Source organism: Empidonax traillii, unplaced genomic scaffold (genome assembly GCF_003031625.1).
Source record: "Empidonax traillii isolate 1590-97213 ecotype Southwest subspecies unplaced genomic scaffold, ASM303162v1 scaffold278:size663781, whole genome shotgun sequence".
Lineage (NCBI taxonomy): Eukaryota > Metazoa > Chordata > Aves > Passeriformes > Tyrannidae > Empidonax > Empidonax traillii.
This window is the reverse complement of record NW_020955471.1, coordinates 433888-455199: the sequence shown is the minus strand read 5'-3', so window position 1 is coordinate 455199 and position 21312 is coordinate 433888. Positions and strand designations below refer to the sequence as shown.

The 21312-nt window shown below is 37.9% G+C and overlaps 1 protein-coding gene across 5 annotated transcripts in view; it reads left to right on the top strand.

Annotated features, from left to right (window-relative positions):
* Positions 1 to 21312, top strand: part of BAZ1A (bromodomain adjacent to zinc finger domain 1A) — a 68123-nt gene that overhangs the window by 27983 nt on the left and 18828 nt on the right. For 3 of the 5 annotated variants that reach the window (XM_027890155.1, XM_027890154.1, XM_027890156.1), the window contains 14 exons: positions 524 to 625; positions 4965 to 5052; positions 6753 to 6887; positions 7416 to 7518; positions 9503 to 9669; positions 10452 to 10547; positions 11899 to 12037; positions 12476 to 12622; positions 15024 to 15119; positions 15247 to 15471; positions 16112 to 16277; positions 16550 to 16663; positions 17784 to 17908; positions 19439 to 20047. In XM_027890155.1, coding sequence (XP_027745956.1) covers positions 524 to 625; positions 4965 to 5052; positions 6753 to 6887; positions 7416 to 7518; positions 9503 to 9669; positions 10452 to 10547; positions 11899 to 12037; positions 12476 to 12622; positions 15024 to 15119; positions 15247 to 15471; positions 16112 to 16277; positions 16550 to 16663; positions 17784 to 17908; positions 19439 to 20047 — 2312 coding nt within the window. The remainder of the gene's footprint in view (positions 1 to 523; positions 626 to 4964; positions 5053 to 6752; positions 6888 to 7415; positions 7519 to 9502; positions 9670 to 10451; positions 10548 to 11898; positions 12038 to 12475; positions 12623 to 15023; positions 15120 to 15246; positions 15472 to 16111; positions 16278 to 16549; positions 16664 to 17783; positions 17909 to 19438; positions 20048 to 21312) is intronic. The other 2 variants (XM_027890157.1, XM_027890158.1) reach the window with 1 other exon arrangement.

The following is a 21312-nucleotide window of genomic DNA, read 5'->3' as shown; positions in this document are numbered from 1 at the left end:
TTGGTATTTTTGAAAAATATTTTAGATGATTTTTATGTTTTGCAATGTGATTGGTAGTTCTAGGGCTACTATTTTTAATCATTTTATTTAACTCTGTCTTTGGGACTCCTTCCTCCTTGTCTTTTTCTTATTTTTCCCATTCCCCCGTTGCCCTCATGAGTACTGAGAATATCGAGACCTTTTTCTGAGGAATAAGGATATATTGTTACTTGTCTTGATTTCTTTGTTCTTCCTCCCTTCTTATCTCCCATTTCCCTGCTAAGAAAACCAACATCCCTGATTGCTTTTCCTGTTTCTTGCAGGAACTGGTTTTGATGCAGATTTAAATATAGTAGCAGAAAAGTTGACATAAGTTAATAGGTCGTCTTTGGTACCACTGGATGTTACAACCTGTATTAAATATAGCTTGGTATTTTCAAGAGATCCATTGTGTAGGCATATGAATATATTAAGTGTGTGCAATAAAGGGCTGATACTGTGTGAATATAAAATTTTTACCTTTTTTTAATTTATTTTTTTTTAGGCAGAAGAAAGCCATAATAGAACCTTCTTTGTTCAAATACAGAGTCCAACCTATTAAAAAACCCGTGTATGAACCTGTTATTGTTAAAGCATCTCAACTAAGGTAAAAATTAGTATGTTAAAGTTAAAATTGTACTTTATACCTGTGTGTTGTGCAAGATGGTTTTGATATAAAATGGCATTTTAAAACAATGTTAGAGCTATTAATTAAAAGCACTGGAACAAAATACTGTGCTACAGGCTTTCTGTTACAAGGGTTTCAAGCTTTACTAGCATTAACACAGTTACCAACTCCTTGCAGATCTCTGCTTTCATTGGTGCACAGATGAGACATGCTGTGACTTCTGATACCTGTGGCTACTGTTGTGATTGATGGAATAGGTGGAAAAAAGTTTGGGAATCCTGTTCTATAATATTAATAAACTATTGGCATTGTGAGCACTTTCTGTGGTGGCACTGCTGGTTTGAAATGTTGGAGCAGACACCGGCAATCAGACTAATTTAAAATAACTGCAGTGTTTTTGCTTCTTAAATAACAATTTTGACTTGAATTTAGTTAAAATATCTGTTTAGAATAGATTGTGCATCAAAACTTTACAAACTGGATGTTATAAAAAAACTTAAGTGATTGCAAGGCATTTAGTTCCAGCAGCAGTCAGGATTTGATTTTCATTAACTACGCTCCTGTGTCATTAGTTTTTTCGTTCTTACAAAGTTGTGTTCCTGGAATGCCAGGAACCATTAGATCCTGCCCACTGTCCTCTAGTAAGGAGTGCCACAGCATGGCCAAGCAATGTGTGAATTCAGCTCCCCCCTTGTTGGCTTGTCTCCCCATTTGAGAGATATGATGCTGCTTTCTCGCTGTCCTTGTTCTCTTTGTTTGTTTTCCCTCTCTCCTGAAACAATCCTGTCCTTGGGACAGGAGCACAGGTGGTGTTTGCTTCAGTTCCTGCAGTAGCAGGGATAAATGAGGAGAGGAGTAGGAAAACGCATCCGCAGGTGGCTAAAGGATTGGTGCTGCCAGCAGAATTTTTTTTTTCGACCATGGGACAAATTCTATGCTACCTAGCCAGCTAGGGTCAGATGGGCTTCATTTATCTAGCAAGGGCAAAAAGTCTCTAGCCCATTATAGTTGGCGCTGATCAAGAGGGCTTTAAGCTAAGTTTGAAGGGGAAGGGGATTGAAACCAGGCTCTGCAGAGATGAGCCTAAGGGTGGAAAGCCAGAGTTAGAAGTGAAATCAGCAGCCCAGCTGAAGAGCATGTACACCAATGCACCCAGTATGGGTAACAAAAAAAAGGAGCTGGAAGCCATTGTGCAGCAGGAAAGCTGTGATGTAGTCACCCTCACAGAAACGTGGTAGGATGACTTGCATGACTGGAGAGCTGCCATGGATGGCTACAAGCTCTTCAGAAGGGACAGGCAAGGTAGGAGAGGTGAAGGGGTGGCTCTGTATGTTAGAGAGTCTCTTGACTCTGTAGAACTTGAGGTCACCATTTACAAGGTTTAGTGCCTGTGGATCACAATCAGGGGGAAGGCCAGCAAAGCTGATTAGCCTGGTGGGAGTCTGTTACAGTCTGTTACTTCCTCACTCGGATGATGAGGGTGATGAATTATTCTACAAGCAGCTGGTGGATGTCTCGAATTGCCAACCCTTGTTCTTGTGGGTGACTTTCATGTGCCAGATGTCTGCTGGGAACTCCACATAGTGGAGAAGAGGCAGTGTAGGAGATTCTATGATTCTATGGAGGATAATTTCCTGCTTCAGTTGGTAAACGAGCCTACCAGGGATGGGGCCCCGCTAGATCTGCTGTTCTCAGAGAGGGACTGGTGGGAGATGTGGTGGTCAGAGGCCATCTGCGGCATAGTGAAGGTGAAGTAAGAGAGTTTTCAATACTCGGGGATGCAAGGAGGGCTATCAATAAAACCTCTACACTTGACTTCTGTGGGGTAGATTTTGGCCTACTGAGAAGACTGGTTCAGAGAGTACCTTGGGAAATGGTCCTTGAAAACAAAGGGGTCCAAGAGGGATGGACATGCTGTAAGAAGGAAGTCTTGAACACACAGGAACAGGCTGTCCCAGTGTGCCAAAAGGCGAGCTGGTGGGGAAGGTGGCCAACCTGGCTGAACAGGGAGATTTTGAAGGAAATCGGGGAAAAAGAGCTCACCGGCTATGGAAATAAGGGCTGGCTACTCATGAAGAGTTTAGAAATATAGTTAGGTCATGTGGAAAGAAAATTAGAGTGCCAAAGTCACAATTTGAACTCAATCTAGCCACTTCTGTTAGGGCTAATAAGAAGTGCTTCTACAAATACATCAATAGCAGAAGAAGGGGCAAGGAAAACCTCCATTCTTTGTTGGACATTGGGGGGAACATAGTCACCAAAGATAAGGAAAAGGCTGAGTACTTAACACCTTCTTCGCCTCAGTTTTCAACAGTAAGACAGGTTGTCCTCAGGACAACTGGCTTCTGTAACTGGTAGGCAGAGACAGGAAGCCAATTAGCCCCCCAGTAATCCAGGAGAGAACAGTTAGTGACCTACTTGGATCCTCATAAATCTATGGGACCGGATGGGATCCATCCTACGGTGATGAGGGAACTAGTGGAAGAGCTCGCCAAGCCACTCTCCATCACTTACCAACAGTCCTGACTCACTGATGATTGGAAACTGGCAAGTGTCATGCAGATCCACAAAAAGGCTGCAAGGAGGACCAGGGAAACTACAGGCCTGTCAGCCTTGCCAGACCTCAGTGCCTGGCAAGGTTATGGAGCAGATCATCGTGAGTGCAATCACACAGCACCTACAGGATGGACAAGGGATCCAGAGCCAACCAGCATGGGTTTAGGAAGGGCAGGTCCTGTCTGACCAACCTGATCTCCTTTTATGATCAGGTGACCCGCCTGGTGGATGAGGGGAAGGCTGTGGATGTGTCTGTCTGGAGTTCAGCAAAGCCTTTGACACAGTCTCCCATAATATACTCCTGGAAAAGCTGGCAGCCCATGGCTTGGACAGGGGCACTCTGTGCTGGGTTAAGAACTGGCTGGAGGGCTGGGCCCAAAGAGTGCTGGTGAACGGGGCTGCATCCAGCTGGTGGCCGGTCACCAGTGGTGTCCCCCAGGGGTCAGTGCTGGGCCCAGTCCTGTTTAACATCTTTATTGATGATTTAGATGAGGGGAGTACCATTAGCAAATTTGCAGATGACACCAAGTTGGGGGGGGGCGTGTTTATCTGCTGGAAGGCAGGAGGGCTCTGCCTGGATAGTCTGGAGAGTTGGTCTGATTCCAATGGGATGAAGTTCAACCAGACCAAGTGCCGGGTCCTGCACTTTGGCCACAAAAACCCCCTGCAGTGCTATAGGCTGGGCACAGAGTGGCTGGAGAGCAGCCAGGCAGAAAGGGATCTGGGGGTGCTGATTGACAGGAGGTTGAACATGAGCCAGCAGTGTGCCCAGGTGGCCAAGAAGGCCAATGGCATCCTGGCCTGGATCAGGAACAGTGTGGCCAGCAGGAGCAGGGAAGTGATCCTTCCCCTGTACTCTGCATTGGTGAGGCCACACCTTCAGTATTGTGTTCAGCTCTGGGCCCCTCAGTTCAGGAAGGATATTGAGGTGCTGGAGCGGGTCCAGAGAAGAGCAACCAGGCTGGTGAAGGGACTTGAACGCAAGTCCTGTGAAGAGAGGCTGAGGGAGCTGGGGTTGTTTAGTCTGGAGAAGAGGAGGCTCAGGGGTGACCTCATCACTTTCTTCAACTACCTGAAAGGAGGTTGTAGCCAGGTGGGGTCAGTCTCTTCTCCCAGGCAATCAGCAGTAGGACAAGAGGGTATGGGCTTAAGCTCTGCCAGGGGAGGTTTAGGTTGAATATTAGGAAGAAATTTTTTACAGAGAGAGTAATCAGACATTAGAATGGGCTGCCCAGGGAAGTGGGGGATTCACCATTCCTGGAAGCTTTTAAGATGAGACTGGATGTTGGCACTGAGTGCCATGATCTCATCATCACAGTGGGGTTGGATCAAGGGTTGGACTTGATGATCTCTGAGGTCTTTTCCAACCCGGTTGATTCTATGATTCTATGAATCAGACTTCAGTTTTATTTGGGAATTTTAAGAAATATTTGGAGGACCTACCATGGATGAATAGGCTATGGAGTTTGTATGTGTTTGTAAAAGAGGACATATCAGGATCTTCAAAATAAAAATTGCAGATGTATAAACCAACTGATTAAGTATTACTTAAGTTTTATTTTATTCATAAGGAAAATTTTAATTCAACTGGGGTTGCAAAGAATGACTGTTAGTTACAATAGTAAGTGTTGTTTATAATGAAGAGAATAAGAAAAAGGTCAATGATATTGTCTGTTACGTGAATCTTGCACATATTTTCAGCTTCACCTAAATAATAACTAAAGATATTAATTGATAGTACTACCTTTCTTTCCTAATACAGCCGGAGGAAACATCTCTTTTCTCGAGATAGACTTAAACTTTTTCTGAAACAACACTGTGAACCACATGATGGAGTAATTAAAACTAAGGTAAGTAAGAAGGACTAATTTATGGGATAGAATATTGACCCTATTTAGTTTGGGTTTGTTTTTTTTTGCTCTTCTCTACAAACTGCTCAAGCTTCTTTTTTAAACTACCTCAAATTTAGCTTTTTTGTAAGAATAGAGTACCAAGTTAGTATTTGACTTTTCCAAAACAGAAGATGACGATACTTGAACTTTCTGCGTAAAACCAGGTTTTTGTTAACATCTACTTGTAAGTAAGTTGGTAATTTTTTCTGTACATGAAGCAGAATTCGCTAATTTCTTTTTTAGATACCAGTTTAGAAAAGTCTCCAAAATAAAAAAGGGAGCATTTACCTAGAAAAATTTTATTTGTTAAAGCATAATATACTTTTGTTTAGTCTATCATATGAGTTGTTTTCATTCTCCAAGGTATGCCTGATATTTCTAAGGCAAATAAAAACAAACTGTTTTTGTTTTGGTACAGTATGCCAATACTATGCTGTTGTAATGCTTTTTCCTGGAAAATGTTTTATGGTAGACTGAATTCATTCTTCAGTGAGGCATCTTATGAGATGAGGTATGATGATATTTAGTACAAGTTCAGACTTAAATTCACATCTTAGTGCAAGATGACTGAGAATTTGTTTCCTTGTGCTCAAGGAATTGAGCAGCTTTTCCCACACTTACCAAGTAGGTAGCAATTCCCCTTGCCTTGCTTGCTGTGCTCCAGGAGATCCTGAACTCTTCCACTGTGTATTGCAGATTTGACCCTGAAATCTGTGTTACCTTCTTGTTTTTAGAAAGTAGCATGGTTTTTTATTTGTCTGGTGCTTTGTCATACAGCCATGTAACCGCTCATTTTGAACAGGAAGATAAGAGCATCAGTGAGAGTCTTACCTCTAAAAGTTTTGTAAAATAACAGAGGCAATCAATTCCCACATAAGTTTTTAACTTTAGAGTCTGTCCTTTTTAAAGAAATGAAAATAGGAGAAAATAGAGCTGAAGGGGAAAAACCACCCCCTTCCTTGGGCTTGTTAGTGACCACGTTGGCCTAGCTCGCTGTAACGCAGTCAGGACTAGTGATCTATTAGTGATGATTTCTGGAGCCTCAGGAAAATTGTTATATTCTGTGAATATATACTTTTGTCATCTTGTCTTTGTTTGGGCTTTCTGTGGAGTGTCTCGTCCCCTTGCTGATTGCCTTGCATTTCAGTTATGCAAACATGTCCTATTTGGAATATCTCCTTTTGTATTGCCTGACAAGGGCAGACTTCCTGAAGTCATCAGGTTGAGAAAGCAGACTTGAAAAGAAACTTTGACAATTTGGAATGATCCTCCTCCAGAAATGAGTATCATAGAGAATTATGTAATTATTCAATAAGTTAATTTTCTGGCTTTGTATGTCAAAAATCATTCTTGACATCTTTCAGTAAGTTGCTAGGATGACTGTGCCCAGCTGTATTTGCTAAAAGGCATCTAAAAAAATAGCATCCTACCAAATGAAGCCAAATTCTGTTTTCAGATACGTGTTGCATACATTATTGTCCACTTTGTAGATTAACTCTACACTTAGAATATTTCAGAGCTTTATTTCTTATCCGAAGTTACCAGTCGTCAATCTGGTTACTTTAACTGTGTTCTGGTGATTAATGATTCATAAATTAGCTTATATGTATGAAAAGGTAAGAATTTCACAATGAATATCTGGTTTTGTCTTTCTTAAGGCAACATCAATTGAAAAATACAACCTAGCAGAACAGAACTTCTCCTACTTCTTTCCTGATGACCCACCTACATTTATGTTCAGTCCTGCAAGCAGGCGGCGAGGGCGACCTCCAAAGAGGGCGTCTACTAGTCTTGTAAGTAATAACATTTTTAATCCCAGATGAAGATATATCAGCATAGTCTTCAAAGTTCTTCCATTTGCCTGGATTTTCAGAACAGTTGAAATGCAAGGTTGACATTGTGCTTCTTTTCTTTGAGGATGAATTGGGATATATTGCATAATTGCTAGTAAAGTAATTGCTTTATAGTTAAGCCAATAAAAGGGACCATATTTGTTATGTTATCTTCTTATTTTTATCTTTATTTCTGTGATCCCATCAAGAAACTCACTTTTCAGTGTGTTGTGAAGATGCACAGAGTACTTGTCTCTTCTGGGATTGATAATTTGTTAAAAAACTTTAATTTGAACTCTAGATACAATTACATCACTTGCCCTCAGATACAGATGTGTCACTTGCCTGTATTTAAACATGGAGAATCTTAGTGCTCTAATCTACTTTATCTTGTTCTAGAGAACAGCTGAAAAATTTGGAATATCTTTTGCTGGTCATTTCACTGTATTTATTCTTTTTTTTCCTCTTCCCCTCCAAATTCTCGATCAGGAGGACAATATAACTGCTAAACGAAACACCCCAGGAAGCAAAAGTAAAGTATCAAGGGAAAGGACAAGGTTCCAGAAGCAAAAAGAAGATATGCAGGCCATGGGTAAGTTGAGGTTTACTCTTATGACCAGTAAAACCAGTTTTTGCAGGTTTGACAGCAGGCTGTAATTACTGTGTTTTTGGGGTTGTACCTTTCAAATGGAAAACTAAATAAGATGCTACTGCCACAGCAGTGTTGCAAAGGGCTCCTTTCAATGGTTAGAAGGGTTGTTTCCTGATCTTTTTTCCTTTTTTTCCTTTTAGTTTACTGAACTGAGGAAATGTAGGACAACAATGTAGAAACTTGTGGTCAAACTTGTGTTGATTTCTATCTCAGATAAATAAAGAGCTAAATAATTTTTTGCAGAAGTCTGAGTGGTGAAGTCATGCATAAATTTTACCAGCTGAAGGTGTATCAAAACATGAACGTGTAACGCCAATCAGTATGATGTATGAGGAAGATGCGTAAATGGAAAAACCATCTCAAAATTTTAAAGAACTGCAATACATTCTGAATTTTTCTGATTAAAAGATCACAAATCAATTAATAGATTTTTAGTTTGGACTGACTGAATAATTTGGGCTCAGTTTCGACCTTTCCTGATCAGTTTAAGCTTGATTTCAAAATAAGTAAGGGGACACACAAGCCTATGAATTTAACTAGGGAAACTGGTATGTCTTCCTGACAAAGTCCAGACAAGGAAATATTCTTCTGGATTTTAAGAACTTACATCATTCCTAAGGAAAGGCTTTCATCTCTGGAAATATTTTAGTGAGCTTCTGGTTTCAACCTGTCATTTCCATGAACATGGAATGCTTTAGGATGGCAAGGACATCTAGAAATTACCTAGTTCAACATCTGCTTAAATAACTGCAAAGTTTTCTGATGCTGCTTTAGGCCTTTTCTTCATAGGAGACAGGACACTAGAGTTTTGTGTTATCCATTAAAATTGTGTGTCCACTTTTTTGCACAACTAACATCTATTTGTTTATGTGCTAGAAATGACAGCATAGAACAAGGGAACAGCTGAATAACATCAAAACTGCCTCCCCTCTTGTGTGAAGGCTAGTTAAGACACACTTTCACAATGTGAAAAGATAGCAAAATACCAGGTACCTGCCTTCTCAGTATGTAGAAGATTCTGGGTGGATGAGCTTCACTGTATGTGTTTGCTGGCTGAGAGACAGGGCTGGCATGTGTAGAAGCTCTCTTTAGAAGCAATGTACCCCATTTTCCGAATTTTACAGGAAAATGTAACCAAAGTCTTTTTTGTTTCAGTACTATCCACTTGGTAAGAGTGGATCTCTTTTCATTTCTTTCTTGTGATCCTAACTTTCCTGTTTGTTCAATTAAAATGATAAAACCCCCTTTTATTTGTTAGCCTATGTGTAGGTTGACAGGCACTGTCTGTCCACATAGAGTGGAAATTTGTATCCTGCTGTTCTTCTGCAGAGGACTACAAAGAAATGTGTGTCTCCTTAGGCAGTAATGTTAAAGTTCAGCTTAAACTGTGTAACTGAAGTAAAACTTGAACAAAATGCACTGAAATACTATTGAAGGTTTCAAGTGTATTGACTTTCCAGTAATTCAGTAATAACCAAATACTTAAAACTCACCTACGTCAAGGTTTTTACTATCCCAGATATGTCATGGTTATATGCCCCACCTGGTTGTGACATGCTTTTATTCATCAGTCATTACTAATTATCTTCCTATAATTATATGTGGTTGGAATCAGTTCACATCTTTATATGTCACTTGAGGGAAACCAATAAACGAGCAATAAACTTCTGTATACTTATAAAACCAGATAAATTTAGCTTTATTACAGTGATGAGAATGTGCAGAACGTGTCTAATACTTATGCTTAAAACTCTTGATTGTCTGAAGAACTTTCAAGTGTTTGAATTTGTGGTTGGCATAGAAACAATTCAGTCTTCATAACAATGTCTTTTTCATATGGTAATTATAAAAAGTTCAGCCTATTTAGCAGTTAAAACTAACATTTTACTAAAGAAAAAATAACTTCGTTTTTTTCCTTTTATAGCTTTTGAAAAAGCTAAATTAAAACAAGAGAAGGCAAATGCTATAGAAGCTAGGAAAAAGGAGAAAGAAGATAAGGAAAAAAAGAGAGAAGAATTAAAGAAAATTGTGGAAGAAGAAAGGATGAAAAAGAAAGAAGAGAAAGAGAGACTCAAAATAGAGAAGGAAAAAGTAATGCATTTGAAGTATATGTGTTTCATATAGAAACAGTATAACAGGTTTCTAGTTTTCTTGTTTCTTAGTTATTATCTGTTTCAAGTTATTTTCCATTAACTGTTTTCAGTTCCTAGAAAAGCACTCCAAAGAATAGGCAGTTATAAGATATGATTATGGGTTTGTATTTCTGGGTAACATTCTCTATAATTTTAGTTCATAAAAGTTCACTGTACTTTGGAAGTTCAATTTCAGTGCGGTGGGTTGGGTTTTCTTCTTGCCAGTAATGCATAAAATTATTTGATTTGATGGTTGTCTTCTGTTTGAGTGTTCAAGATTCTGTACTGCATCAGATTTGCAGCATATCAAATGGTTGTGGGTTTTCTTGTGGAATCTCTTTGGATGGAAATTGCTAAATAACTTTTTGTCACTTTGAATATGAAGAAATTATATATTCCACTTTCTTTTACCACAGTCACATCCACTATATTTTGATGGTCTTTTTTCCTTGAGGCCACTTTTATAAATATTCCAATTTTTAGATTTTTTTCTTCAGCCACTTCCATTAAAAACAAAAAGAAAGCCAAACCACCAAAACAAAGGGAATAACTAATTCAACAAAGTAGCACAACATTTAAACATTTTGGCAAGTATACAAAATAAAAATTAATACATTACTTCATTCTAATTAAATGTGATGCTTTACTTTTCAGTGTGATTGAATAGCAAGTGGTGCAGTTTTAGAAACTGCCGTAGGGCCATCTGACAATATTTTATACACAATTTTGATGTTTTTTCAGGAAAGAGAGAAGCTGCGTGAGGAAAAAAGAAAATATGTGGAATACCTGAAACAGTGGAGTAAGCCTAGAGAAGATATGGAGTGTGATGATCTTAAGGTATGATGGAATTTGGAATAATTCAAGCTCATATTTTGCAAGGACCTCAGGCTAGATTCCCTAATGCAGAGGCAGATCTAGATGTGAGTGGAATGCTAGGGGCTGTGAATCACCTGCAGTCATGTAGTAAATACTTCCCAGTGGCAGTGCTAATAGGATCATCTGCATTTTCAACCTCCAGAAAGGTTTTGCAGGCTTATTCAGTCTACACATGGAGCAAATGTATGTCTAAAGTGCTGACATTAGAGTGGAGGGTATTTAATAATGCCTGATTTTTCTGTTAAAAATACAAGATGAGCTCACCTAGAGCAAACCTGAGTTACTTAAAAGATTTGAGTAGTGAAGAAACCAAATTTTTGGCTGCAAAAGGTATAAAGGACATTGGCTTGTCGCTCCTGGTGGCATTCTTTTGATTTAAACTCTAGCAATATACTTGTTTAATGAGCATCTTTTGGGACAAGAATATAAGTAAAGATGAGTTTAGGTGGGGACTACTTTTTAAAAAATTCTCTTCTGTGCAAATTTGTGAAATACCTTACAATGTTCCTATGAAGCATAGTATTCGGCATTCTTCTTGTTAATGTTTGTGAACTAACACATTTGTGGAAAGGAGCTGTCATTCTGAAAGTTGTGCAACTCTGTCTGCTAAGAAAGATTGAGAAGACAAATCTTCAGGAGTTACATCAAGATAGTGATTTCAAAGTCAAACAATGTTAGACACTGTCATCTGTGATTTGGAGGTGGTGTATCTGTTAAGTGGTCTTGTTACATGGTTACGTCACCTCTCTTTAAAATATCTTCAACTGCTGTTAAGTGCCTTAAAAATGCAAAAAACCCAATACCAGAACATGCAGTCATCAGACACAATCTTGCGCATCCTAGTATTAGAAGGGCGTGTTTTATGTGAACGTGTTGGGTTTTTGTTTGCTTGCCTTCACAAGCAATCATGACTAACTTTTAAGAGTATGTTTATTTTTGCTTGTCTAGACAGCATACTGGAATTCAAAACTCTTGTGAAATAATACAGATTTACAGGAAAAATCTTGATAACCAATGTTTGTAGCTTGTAGTGGGTTTGACTTTCTTTGTTAAAGGTACAAACTTCATGAACATGAATAAACTTTTTTCTCAAAAGTTTTATGTTCAAGTTGCATGCTTTTCAGTTTATAAAGTTAGTACTGCCATAGATGTTACTGTGCCTTGCAGGACTCTTTTTTTTTTTTTTTTTCGTTAAAATGTAAAGAAACCCAACAGATGCACCCCTTAGAATAGTATAAACTGTTTGGTTTTAATCACATGGGTACTCTGCAGAAACCAAGTAGGATATTAAGTTGTCCCATTTGGATTGCAGGAACTTCCCATTCCAATGCCAGTGAAGACAAGACTTCCTCCTGAGATCTTTGGTGATGCTTTGATGGTTTTGGAGTTTTTACATGCTTTTGGGGAACTTTTTGATCTTCAAGATGAATTTCCCGAAGGAGTAACTTTAGGCAAGTTGTCGTTTATGTGGCAAGGAGCCCTAGCTTTGTGGTGTCCCTTCTTCTACCGAACAACCAAAGTACCACTGCTACAAAATTTTCTGTGTGGCTCTAATATATTAGTGCTTACAGATGCATATCAATCCAATTTTCTCTTCACAGTCAACTCTGCAGTGTTTGTAAAATCAAAGTTAATGTCGAAGTTAATGTACAAATTGTTATTCTACCTACTAAAATATCCACTTGTACTTCATTCTTGCAGTTATATATTAAAACAATGCTATTTTGTTAGCACTCTTTCTGACACCGTGGCCTTAGGAATATACGCAGTAAATTACAGAAAAGTAACTTGGTTATCATACCTAAAGGAAAAAAATGTTTTCATTCTTCAGTACATAATCGTTTTCCGACTTTGCGGCAAAAGTGACGCTTCTTAAACTTTATTCACAGAGGTTTTAGAGGAAGCTCTTGTAGGAAATGACACTGAAGGCCCACTATGTGAATTGCTGTTTTTCTTCCTGACTGCCATCTTTCAGGCAATGGCCGAAGAGGAAGAGGAAGTGGCCAAAGATCAAATAGCTGATGCTGAGACCAAAGGTCAGATCCTTAATTTTACTGCTGAAAAGCTGAAATGGTACTGGAATTAACTTTAAGCTGCATGATTTATGGCATTCCTTTGTTTAACCCTATCTTATTATGCATGGATATTGTATGTAAATGGGCTTGTTTTTTCTCTTTTGTCTGAAATTAAAGCTTTTAACTGGGCATGGATTGCAAGGGCTGAGGGGAATAGAGAAAAATGAAGCTCACTGTTACTACAATTGTATCCAGCAAAGCATAATAAGCTTTTAACAGCACTGCTTATGTTTTGGAGGTTGCAGGAAGCATCTTCACCTTCCTCCTCTTCCTTAAGCACTGTTAGATGTTTCTCCTGGGGGTCAGGAACCAAGTAATTTTCCTAAGTCTTCTCAAAGGTCTTCATGTGTATCTATTGAAAAAAAATCTAGGCCTAAGTAGATTAAAAATCTGAAACTCCCCAGCACAACTGTAATGGAGAATTCAATGTTCACTGTCCTTCAAGACTGCGAAATATGCATCCACAACTCCTAGATACTACCATGCCTCTTTCTTTCAGTAAAGGGCCTCACAGTCACTCTGCCTTTGGTATTTGCTCTAAGGCTGAAGTTGCCCCCCTTTTCAGAGGTATTCGGTATCACTAAAACCCTGATCAGAAGTGCAGGCTTTGTTACAAATTTACAGGGTCCGGTGTTTATGGACTGCCAGATTTGCTGGCTATTTAACGGAGAAGCTTTGACCCTTCCTGCTAGTCTTTATTTCATTAGAGGTAGGTAGGAACATAAGAGCACTCCCCATTTGAGGTCAAGTGAATTTTGTGGTGCCCCCTGCAAGACAGATGAGTGAAGTACAGGAAAGTTCTTTTAATTCCTCCCTTGAAGACTCTATATTTTCATGCTTAAGATTTATGTCCAGTCTATAAATTATATAAAGCATGAGCACTACCTTCAACAATAGAGGCTACACTTTGTAATTGAATAAAGTTACAGATTTGATATGGTGTTAAAAAACTCAGACTGTGTTTTAATTACTGTTGAATTTAGCAATAAAACTGTATTTTTTTAACTACCGAGAGCATTGTTTTGACCACACAGGCAAGGATTCCATTATCAGGTATCACAGAATAGTTGATTAGATTCTTTATTATTCATAGGAAAGATCAGAAAAAATGTCATATAACTTTAATATTTTAATTTGACTTCATGGAGCTGGCAATTGCAAAAATCTGCTGTTTTGTTTCTAGTTTAGCAGAGCTATTGGTCAGGCACTTCATCTACTATGTTTTACATGCCTTGGAACTTCCATTTCTTGTCACTCTTGTTTAGACATCTTCTTTCCCATGGAAGAATTACGTGTTCTTGGCTTTGTAATTCTGGCTAACGAAATTAATAATAGCCAGCATGTTTTCTCAGCTAAATTCTGTACAGGCAGTGTTTCTGCAACAGAGAACACCATGGATGTGGGGTTTTGGCATGTACAGTGGTTTCTCAAACTGTGTTACATAGATACAGTGAGAGGGGAGGTATGGAGGTTGATTTTGCAATGTCTGGGTGAGAGTTTTCAAACACCATCAATTGTCATACAATACTGTTTGTGGATTTGCATTTTATGTAGTCTTAGTTTGGATTTGTGGCTCTATATTGACTTAGTGACTTTAACTGCTTAATGATTTGGATCTGAATGAAGTGAAATTGTTGAAACAGCATACAATGCTGAAAGAATTCTACCAACCCTCTGGAGAAATACCTGTAAGTGCTGAGGAAATTTCTGTTTAAGAAACAGGAATTTGCTGTTTCTCGCTTTCACTTCCCTGCTTTCCTGGTCAGTTTGCTTATGTGTTATGCTCATTAAGTGCAAGTACTTGTTTTGGTGAAATATGGTTCATTGGTAATGACTTAGTAATTGTGTTTGTGCAGAACAGGCTGTATCTAAGTTAGAAAGTATACAGTGAATGATGATAGCCAGTATCAAAGTATGTGAATGGTTTGGATTATGTTTCCTAAAAGCAAACTTATGATGGGAAGTTAAGTAGTTCATTTGAGGAGAGGAGATACAGGTGTTTCTTGCATTGTTACTTGTTTGTGCTTTCAAATGCGTCTATGGATTTGTTTTTGCTGCCTTTCATGTTGCCATTGTGCATGTTTTGTGTGTTGTGGTTGCTTTAACAGCTTATATGCTGTTCTCCCTTTATGTAGCATGTGGTGCATGTCCTTAGCTTTTAGTTGGATTTTTTTTTTAGTTGCATTTAAAGATATGTAGATTTTCATTTGGATGTTGAATTGAGTTTTGAATACATTGATGCTTTTGTAAGTATTGGCCCTCTTTTTGCTCTGTCTGCAACTTTTAAAACACAACTTCCTTTCCTCCCCTCCACAGTACAAGTTTTAATTTGCACTAGAATAAAGTGTTTATTTCCTTAAAGATTTAACAGAGGCTTTGGATGAAGATGCAGACCCCACAAAATCTGCACTGTCTGCAGTTGCAACTTTGGCAGCTGCATGGCCCCAGTTACATCAGGGTATGTGTGGGTTTCACTTCTTGTTTTGTTACTGTTCTTAATTTGCTGTGTATTTTAAATAACTTTTTAATATTTATATACATTTAAATGTCTGTATAAAATAACTATACATTCTTCTCAACTGTAGGCTGCAATTTGAAAAACTTGGATCTTGATAGCTGCACTCTTTCTGAGATTCTCAGACTTCACATTCTAGCGTCAGGTGCTGATGTAACATCAGCCAATGCAAAATACCGTTACCAGAAACGAGGAGGGTTTGATGCTACTGATGATGCTTGCATGGAGCTGAGATTAAGTAATCCTGGTCTCTTGAAGAAACTTTCAAGTACCTCAGTATATGATTTGTTGCCAGGTAATAAAAGACAATACATGTTAGAAATTATTAGACTGCTTATTAAGTGATCAATTTTAGAACTGGCTTCAGACCAATAATGGTCAGAATTTACTGTATCACAAAATAATTTAGGTTGGAAAGGACCCCTAGAGGTCACCTACACCAAAACCCACTCCTATACTTCAGGCCCCGAAAGCAGGTCCCACCACATCAGAGATTGCAGAGCTAGGCAGTCTTCTTACTTCTGAGTTGCTTTTTTTAAATCCCATTTTAAAAATGTTAGTTTTACTTGAGGGGGGGATCTCTCTGGGAGAAGCATTAGAGTGTATGATTCAGCTCCTGCTTTTTATGCTGTTCTGGTTTGGGTCTTTCATTCATTATTTGGAAATGGAGAAAACAAATACTATCTACTGTTCCTTTATCTCTGTTTTGAAGATAATATTATGTTTTACTACTTGTTTTGGTGGCAAAAGTTAATAAATTAAAAATAAAGGCAAATATTTCAGGAAGTGTCTCTTGGCAAGTGCAACTGGTACACTACAAATGTTTGACTATCCACTTGTTCTCAAGTGAGAACAAATCCAGTCTAGAGTGTGTAAGAGAAAGGCTTATTATCAATTACATAATTAAATATACCCATTGGTCTGAATTTTATTAGGAGAAAAGATGAAGATCCTTCATGCTCTCTGTGGGAAGCTTCTGACTCTTGTCTCCACGCGAGATTTCATTGAGGACTCTGTTGATGTGCTACGACAGGCGAAACAGGAGTTCCGAGAATTAAAGGCAGAACAGCATCGCAAAGAACGAGAGGCAGCAGCAGCAAGGTAAAACTGGGATATGGAAAACTAAATGTTGTTGCTACAAATGAGATTAATTCCTTGGTTGCAGAAGGCATAGGAGAAACAATAGCATTGTTTCTGTTTTATGCTGGTTTCTTGAGACCATAGACAGGAGTGAAACTTGGTTGTGCTAAATGTTGTGCTTTCTCACACTAGTGCTATTTTTGGATTGTGTTTTAGTATAAAAGGAAAAATATGTTGACGGATCAGATAGTAGATTAATTGCAACTGGTTTTCTATATCCTTCCTACTACTAGGATACGTAAGAAAAGAGAAGAAAGGTTGAAAGAACAAGAACTAAAAATGAAAGAAAAACAAGAAAAGCTGAAGGAAGAGGAGCAAAGGATTCCTGCTGTAGAAATATCTGTTGGGTATGATACATAGTATAACTGTGGTGCTCTTTTCAGTTACATGGCCAGACCTAACCTATAGCTGACTTGATCATATGCAAGATATATTTTAAGTATATAGCCCTCAATGTTGATTTTATTTATTTTTCTTACTAGCGTTCTTTAATTGGTTTATGAAAGTGATTTTTACTATACTCATAATTATTTTAAAAGCTTGACGAGAGAAACTTGCAAAATCTAATTTGTCTTTTGCATTGCTTTGTCTTGCATTGACTTAATCTGAGTATCTTCATACAGACCATTGTAGTTTATTTTCTTTTGAGGAATTGATCTGAGCTAGAAAGTACTGACCTCACATAACAATTCATTAATCAAATTTCATTGCATTTTTTTTCTTTTAAATGCTGGTTTTAAATGCCAGGTGATTTTCATATAACCAAAATTTTTTTATGCTTTTAATAAAACTGCATGTTTTCAGGTAGTAAAATTCAGGCGTATGCAGCTGTATATGATTCGAGGAAAAAAAAACCCAAAGTGTGTATACAATATTATGTCTTTGCCTGCTTGAGAAAGGTAGTTAGTTAAATAAATCTGCTTACAAAAGGTGAGCATGGGCCAAAGATAGATTTGTGCTATGTTTTGGAAATTATAATTGAGAAAAAATAATAAAATGAATATTACTCTGTAATAATTGCATGTGGTTCTGGAGCTTTTTAATTATGTTTGTCAGATGAAGCAAAAATGGGAAATGAGCATTTTACAAAGTGGTATACATTTTGAGGAGGAAACTTTTTTTAGACATGAAGAAAATCCATGTCAGTAGAACTATGCTAGAATGTTGCCAAAAAGGATCTGATTAGAATAATACTCTTGAAATGAAAGTGTGGATACCAAAGAGCACGCTTTAGTCTTTAATACAGAACTTCCCATTTCCAGTTCAGTGGGTTTTTTCTGGGTTTTAATATATTCTGTGACTTTAAGTTTATTTTTATAAGCATTTAAAATATTTTCTTAGTTCAAGTACTTGTGAGAGAAAAATATTCTTTGTGTCAAAGATGGCTTATTTTATTGTATATTTTCTATCATTCAGCTTACGTGTGGTTGGTTGGTTAGTCACCTTTTGATTTTTTTACTGTTTCAGGGAAGAGGAACGGGAAGACCTTGATACTAGTACAGAAAGCAAAGAGATTGAACGTAAAGAGCAAGACATGGACACAGTGACAGAGGATGAAGAAGAGCTGGGACCAAACAAAAAACGACGAAGAGGTAATGCTATAATGTATTTGTTTGTGTACTTGTATACATGCATGTGTGCCCCTGGGAAGTTCTTGTGTTTTATATAAAAGTATCAATCTTTCCTGTAATATTTTTTAAAGGAAAAGGAAAAAAACCCACACCCAAACATGATCATAATGGGCTACTAAGTACATTGAGCCAGCCTGATGTAGTTCTTGTGGTCAGCTGTCTCAATTCCTCTTTTGTCTAAAAAATCTCAGGCTGTTGCCTAACGAACCATTACAGTTGTAAGGAGTGCCCTTAGTGAGTTGTAGGAGTCCCATCTAATAGAGGATGGTGTGGTTTTGATTCCTTTTGTTTGGTTGGTTTTTTAGTAAGCTAAAAAAACAACAAGTATTTTAAAAAAAAAAGTTAGATTGAGCATTTGGGTTTAGTTTGCCTTTGCTAATGAAGCAGCATACCTTCTATATGAGAACAGAACGAGTCTTACTGCCAGATTTCATTTTCTCAGTAGTGTCCTAGTAGGAGCTGCAGTGCAGTAAATGGTGCAGCCTCCTATTCATAACTAAACAGAGGTGTCACCACAGGAGGATGAATTGTTGATGGCTTTGGGCTTCTAGCTCATCTGTACCTTTTTGCTGGGAAGGCTTTGTGCTATTGTCTTTGCCACTGAAAGTCCTGGATCATTGTGGGCTTAAGTTGCAAACTTGTACAGTTCCTAACTGTACCTGGGGTGGAAATCGAGTCATTCAGTAATACAAATTACAATGAGAAACAATGAGATCCTAAACTGAATTTCAGTTTTCTCAAATACCCATGTTTGAGACATTGTGACTGGATGACAAACAAGTAATTATCTCATCCTACAACTGGGGAACTGAAGGTCTCACTGGAAATCAGTAGAAATTGAGTGTTGACAGCATCTTTCAGGTTGTGTGCATCAGTTAGGAGACATACTTTTCTAGATAACTATGAGAACCTTATACTTCAGTAAACTAAGATGTGAACTGAAATATTTTCATCTGGTACAAGTTGAGAGGGAGAAAACAGTAGTATATATATTTAAAAAGAAAAGTTATAAAGTAAGGTACTTGACTTTGCCAAAGAAGCTCATATAGAGGGATTCTGCTCTTGGTTGAGACCTTTGGGAATTTTAAGTTGATCGTTTTCAGTATGATAAATTAAGTCCAAATTACAGTTTGTATTAAGTAATGAAATTGCTAGAATGTTACTTCATAAGATGCTTCTATAACATGCTTTTGAGTTCTTAAAATTTTGGTTCGTTTTTATGGTATTAAAAATAAGTGTCAGTAAGTGAGACTTGGTCTAGTTTCTGCAAAGTAAAGGTGTATTCAAAATGGTTACCCCTTCATCTAGGGAAGGGCAGGTAATCACTTGAGTTTTTTTTAATAAAATTAGTATTGTCTCTTGACTGAGCTTGATGGTCTTTGACAGTGAAAGTTCAGATAATCGGAAAGGGACAGAACTAAAACAAGGCCTTTACTTGAGTTTTTGGTTAAAAAAAAAAAAATTCTACCATACTTCTTTGTTTAACTTTAGGAAGGAGAGGGCAAAATGGATATAAAGACTTTACAAGACAAGAAGAGACCACTTGTGAAAAGAGTGAACCTCTTACTGCTGAAGATGAAGAAGCTTTAAAACAGGAGCAACAAAAGAAAGAGAAGGAACTGTTAGAAAAGATTCAGAATGCAACAGCCTGCACAAATATCACCCCGTTAGGTCGTGACCGTCTGTACCGACGCTACTGGATTTTCCCTTCTGTTCCTGGATTGTTTATAGAGGAGGACTATTCTGGTCTCACAGAAGACATGTTGTTGCCTCGAATCTCTTCCTTTCAGAATAGTGGACAGTCTTGCACAAATGAACCTCAGGTATTCAGTAAAACTGGAGAGTCTTTGAAATCCTCTGAATCTACCTCCAATATTGACCAAGATTCACACACCAGTGTTGTTGTAGAGGTGCCAAGGCCAGTATATAAACCAAACCGTTGGTGCTTTTACAGTTCTCGGGAACAACTGGACCAACTCCTAGAGGCTCTCAATTCCCGAGGACATAGGGAGAGTGCCTTAAAAGAAACTCTTTTACAAGAGAAAACTAGAATATATGAACAACTAAGCAGTTTTCCTGTGGAAAAATTCCATATTCCAGGTAAAGGAAAGATTTTTGTTATTAATTTCCTTCCACAGATACGATTTCTATATAATATTCTAGAAACCTCTAATTTTCATTTAATTGTAATTTCTAAGAAATAAGAATTATTCTGAAGATTTGTTCCATTTGATGGAAAACACACTGGTTTTTTCTTTCTTTCCTTCCTTTTTTTATTTTCCCTCTGATATACCTTTGTGGTATTTCTGGTGTTTCATGTTAAAAAAAAAAAAAGACAATAATTTTGCTATTATCTTACTACTTAGTAAACTGGGATTGGCTTTTAAGCAAACATCTTTAGGAAGTAACTTGAGCTTTGAGAAAAGATTAACTGGGGAGTAAAGATTAATATGTACTAAAAAATAGTGTATCTCGGTTGTTACGTGGATTAGCATGAGTGCAGTGGGATTCTGTGATATTGCTCTTCTTTTTTTTTTTTTTTCCTTTTTTCTTCCTTTGGCAGGCACTCAATACAGGAGGAAACAACAGAATAGCAGATATTTTTATGGGTTTCTAAGTGTATGTACTGAAAAACCATCCTAGACCTAGTATTTAGGGGGTTTTCCCTTTTCTACTAGCCTGGTACTTTGCAATTTATTGGCAAGGCGTTAGCTCCAAACAGCACGAAAAGTCTGTATATACAAGCTTGCAGCTGGATTGCTTATGGCATGTTGGCAGGTAGAGGATGTTACCAGAATGCAACTCCCAAGGGTAATGTTTAATAAGTTGCATTTTGTTTTCAATTATGAAAATTACTGTAAGGATTTAGAGTTATCTCTAATGGGACAAGGGAGAATTATTCACAGCAGAGACAAATTCTGTTTTCCTGGAGTGTGTATGCTAGGACATTCTGTGAGCACATTAGACGCTGCTAAATTTATAACCGATCTACCATTTCTTTTGGTGGAAACTAGCACAGGACAGAGTTTCTGTGTAGTAATTAAGCTTTATTAGGAGGCCTTAAGTCTGTATTTGTAGGTTTTGGGTTAGAAAATCTCTGTCTTCTGATACATTTGAGTTTGTGCATATTTTCCTAATTTGCTGCACCTTTATCTGTATTTTGTGTGTTGCTTTCTGCCCTGAAGCAACCTGATTTTCATAGTCAAGGCAGCTTTGAACTTCACTTTAATAGAGATGAAGAAAATTCAAATTCACTGGTCCAATGCCAATGCTGCCACCACCGTGTGATAAGCAGGGATAAGTGGCCATGTGTAGCTTTGTTGGGAGCTTTTCTGGACTCCAGCTGCTGCCCTATTGCCTTCACT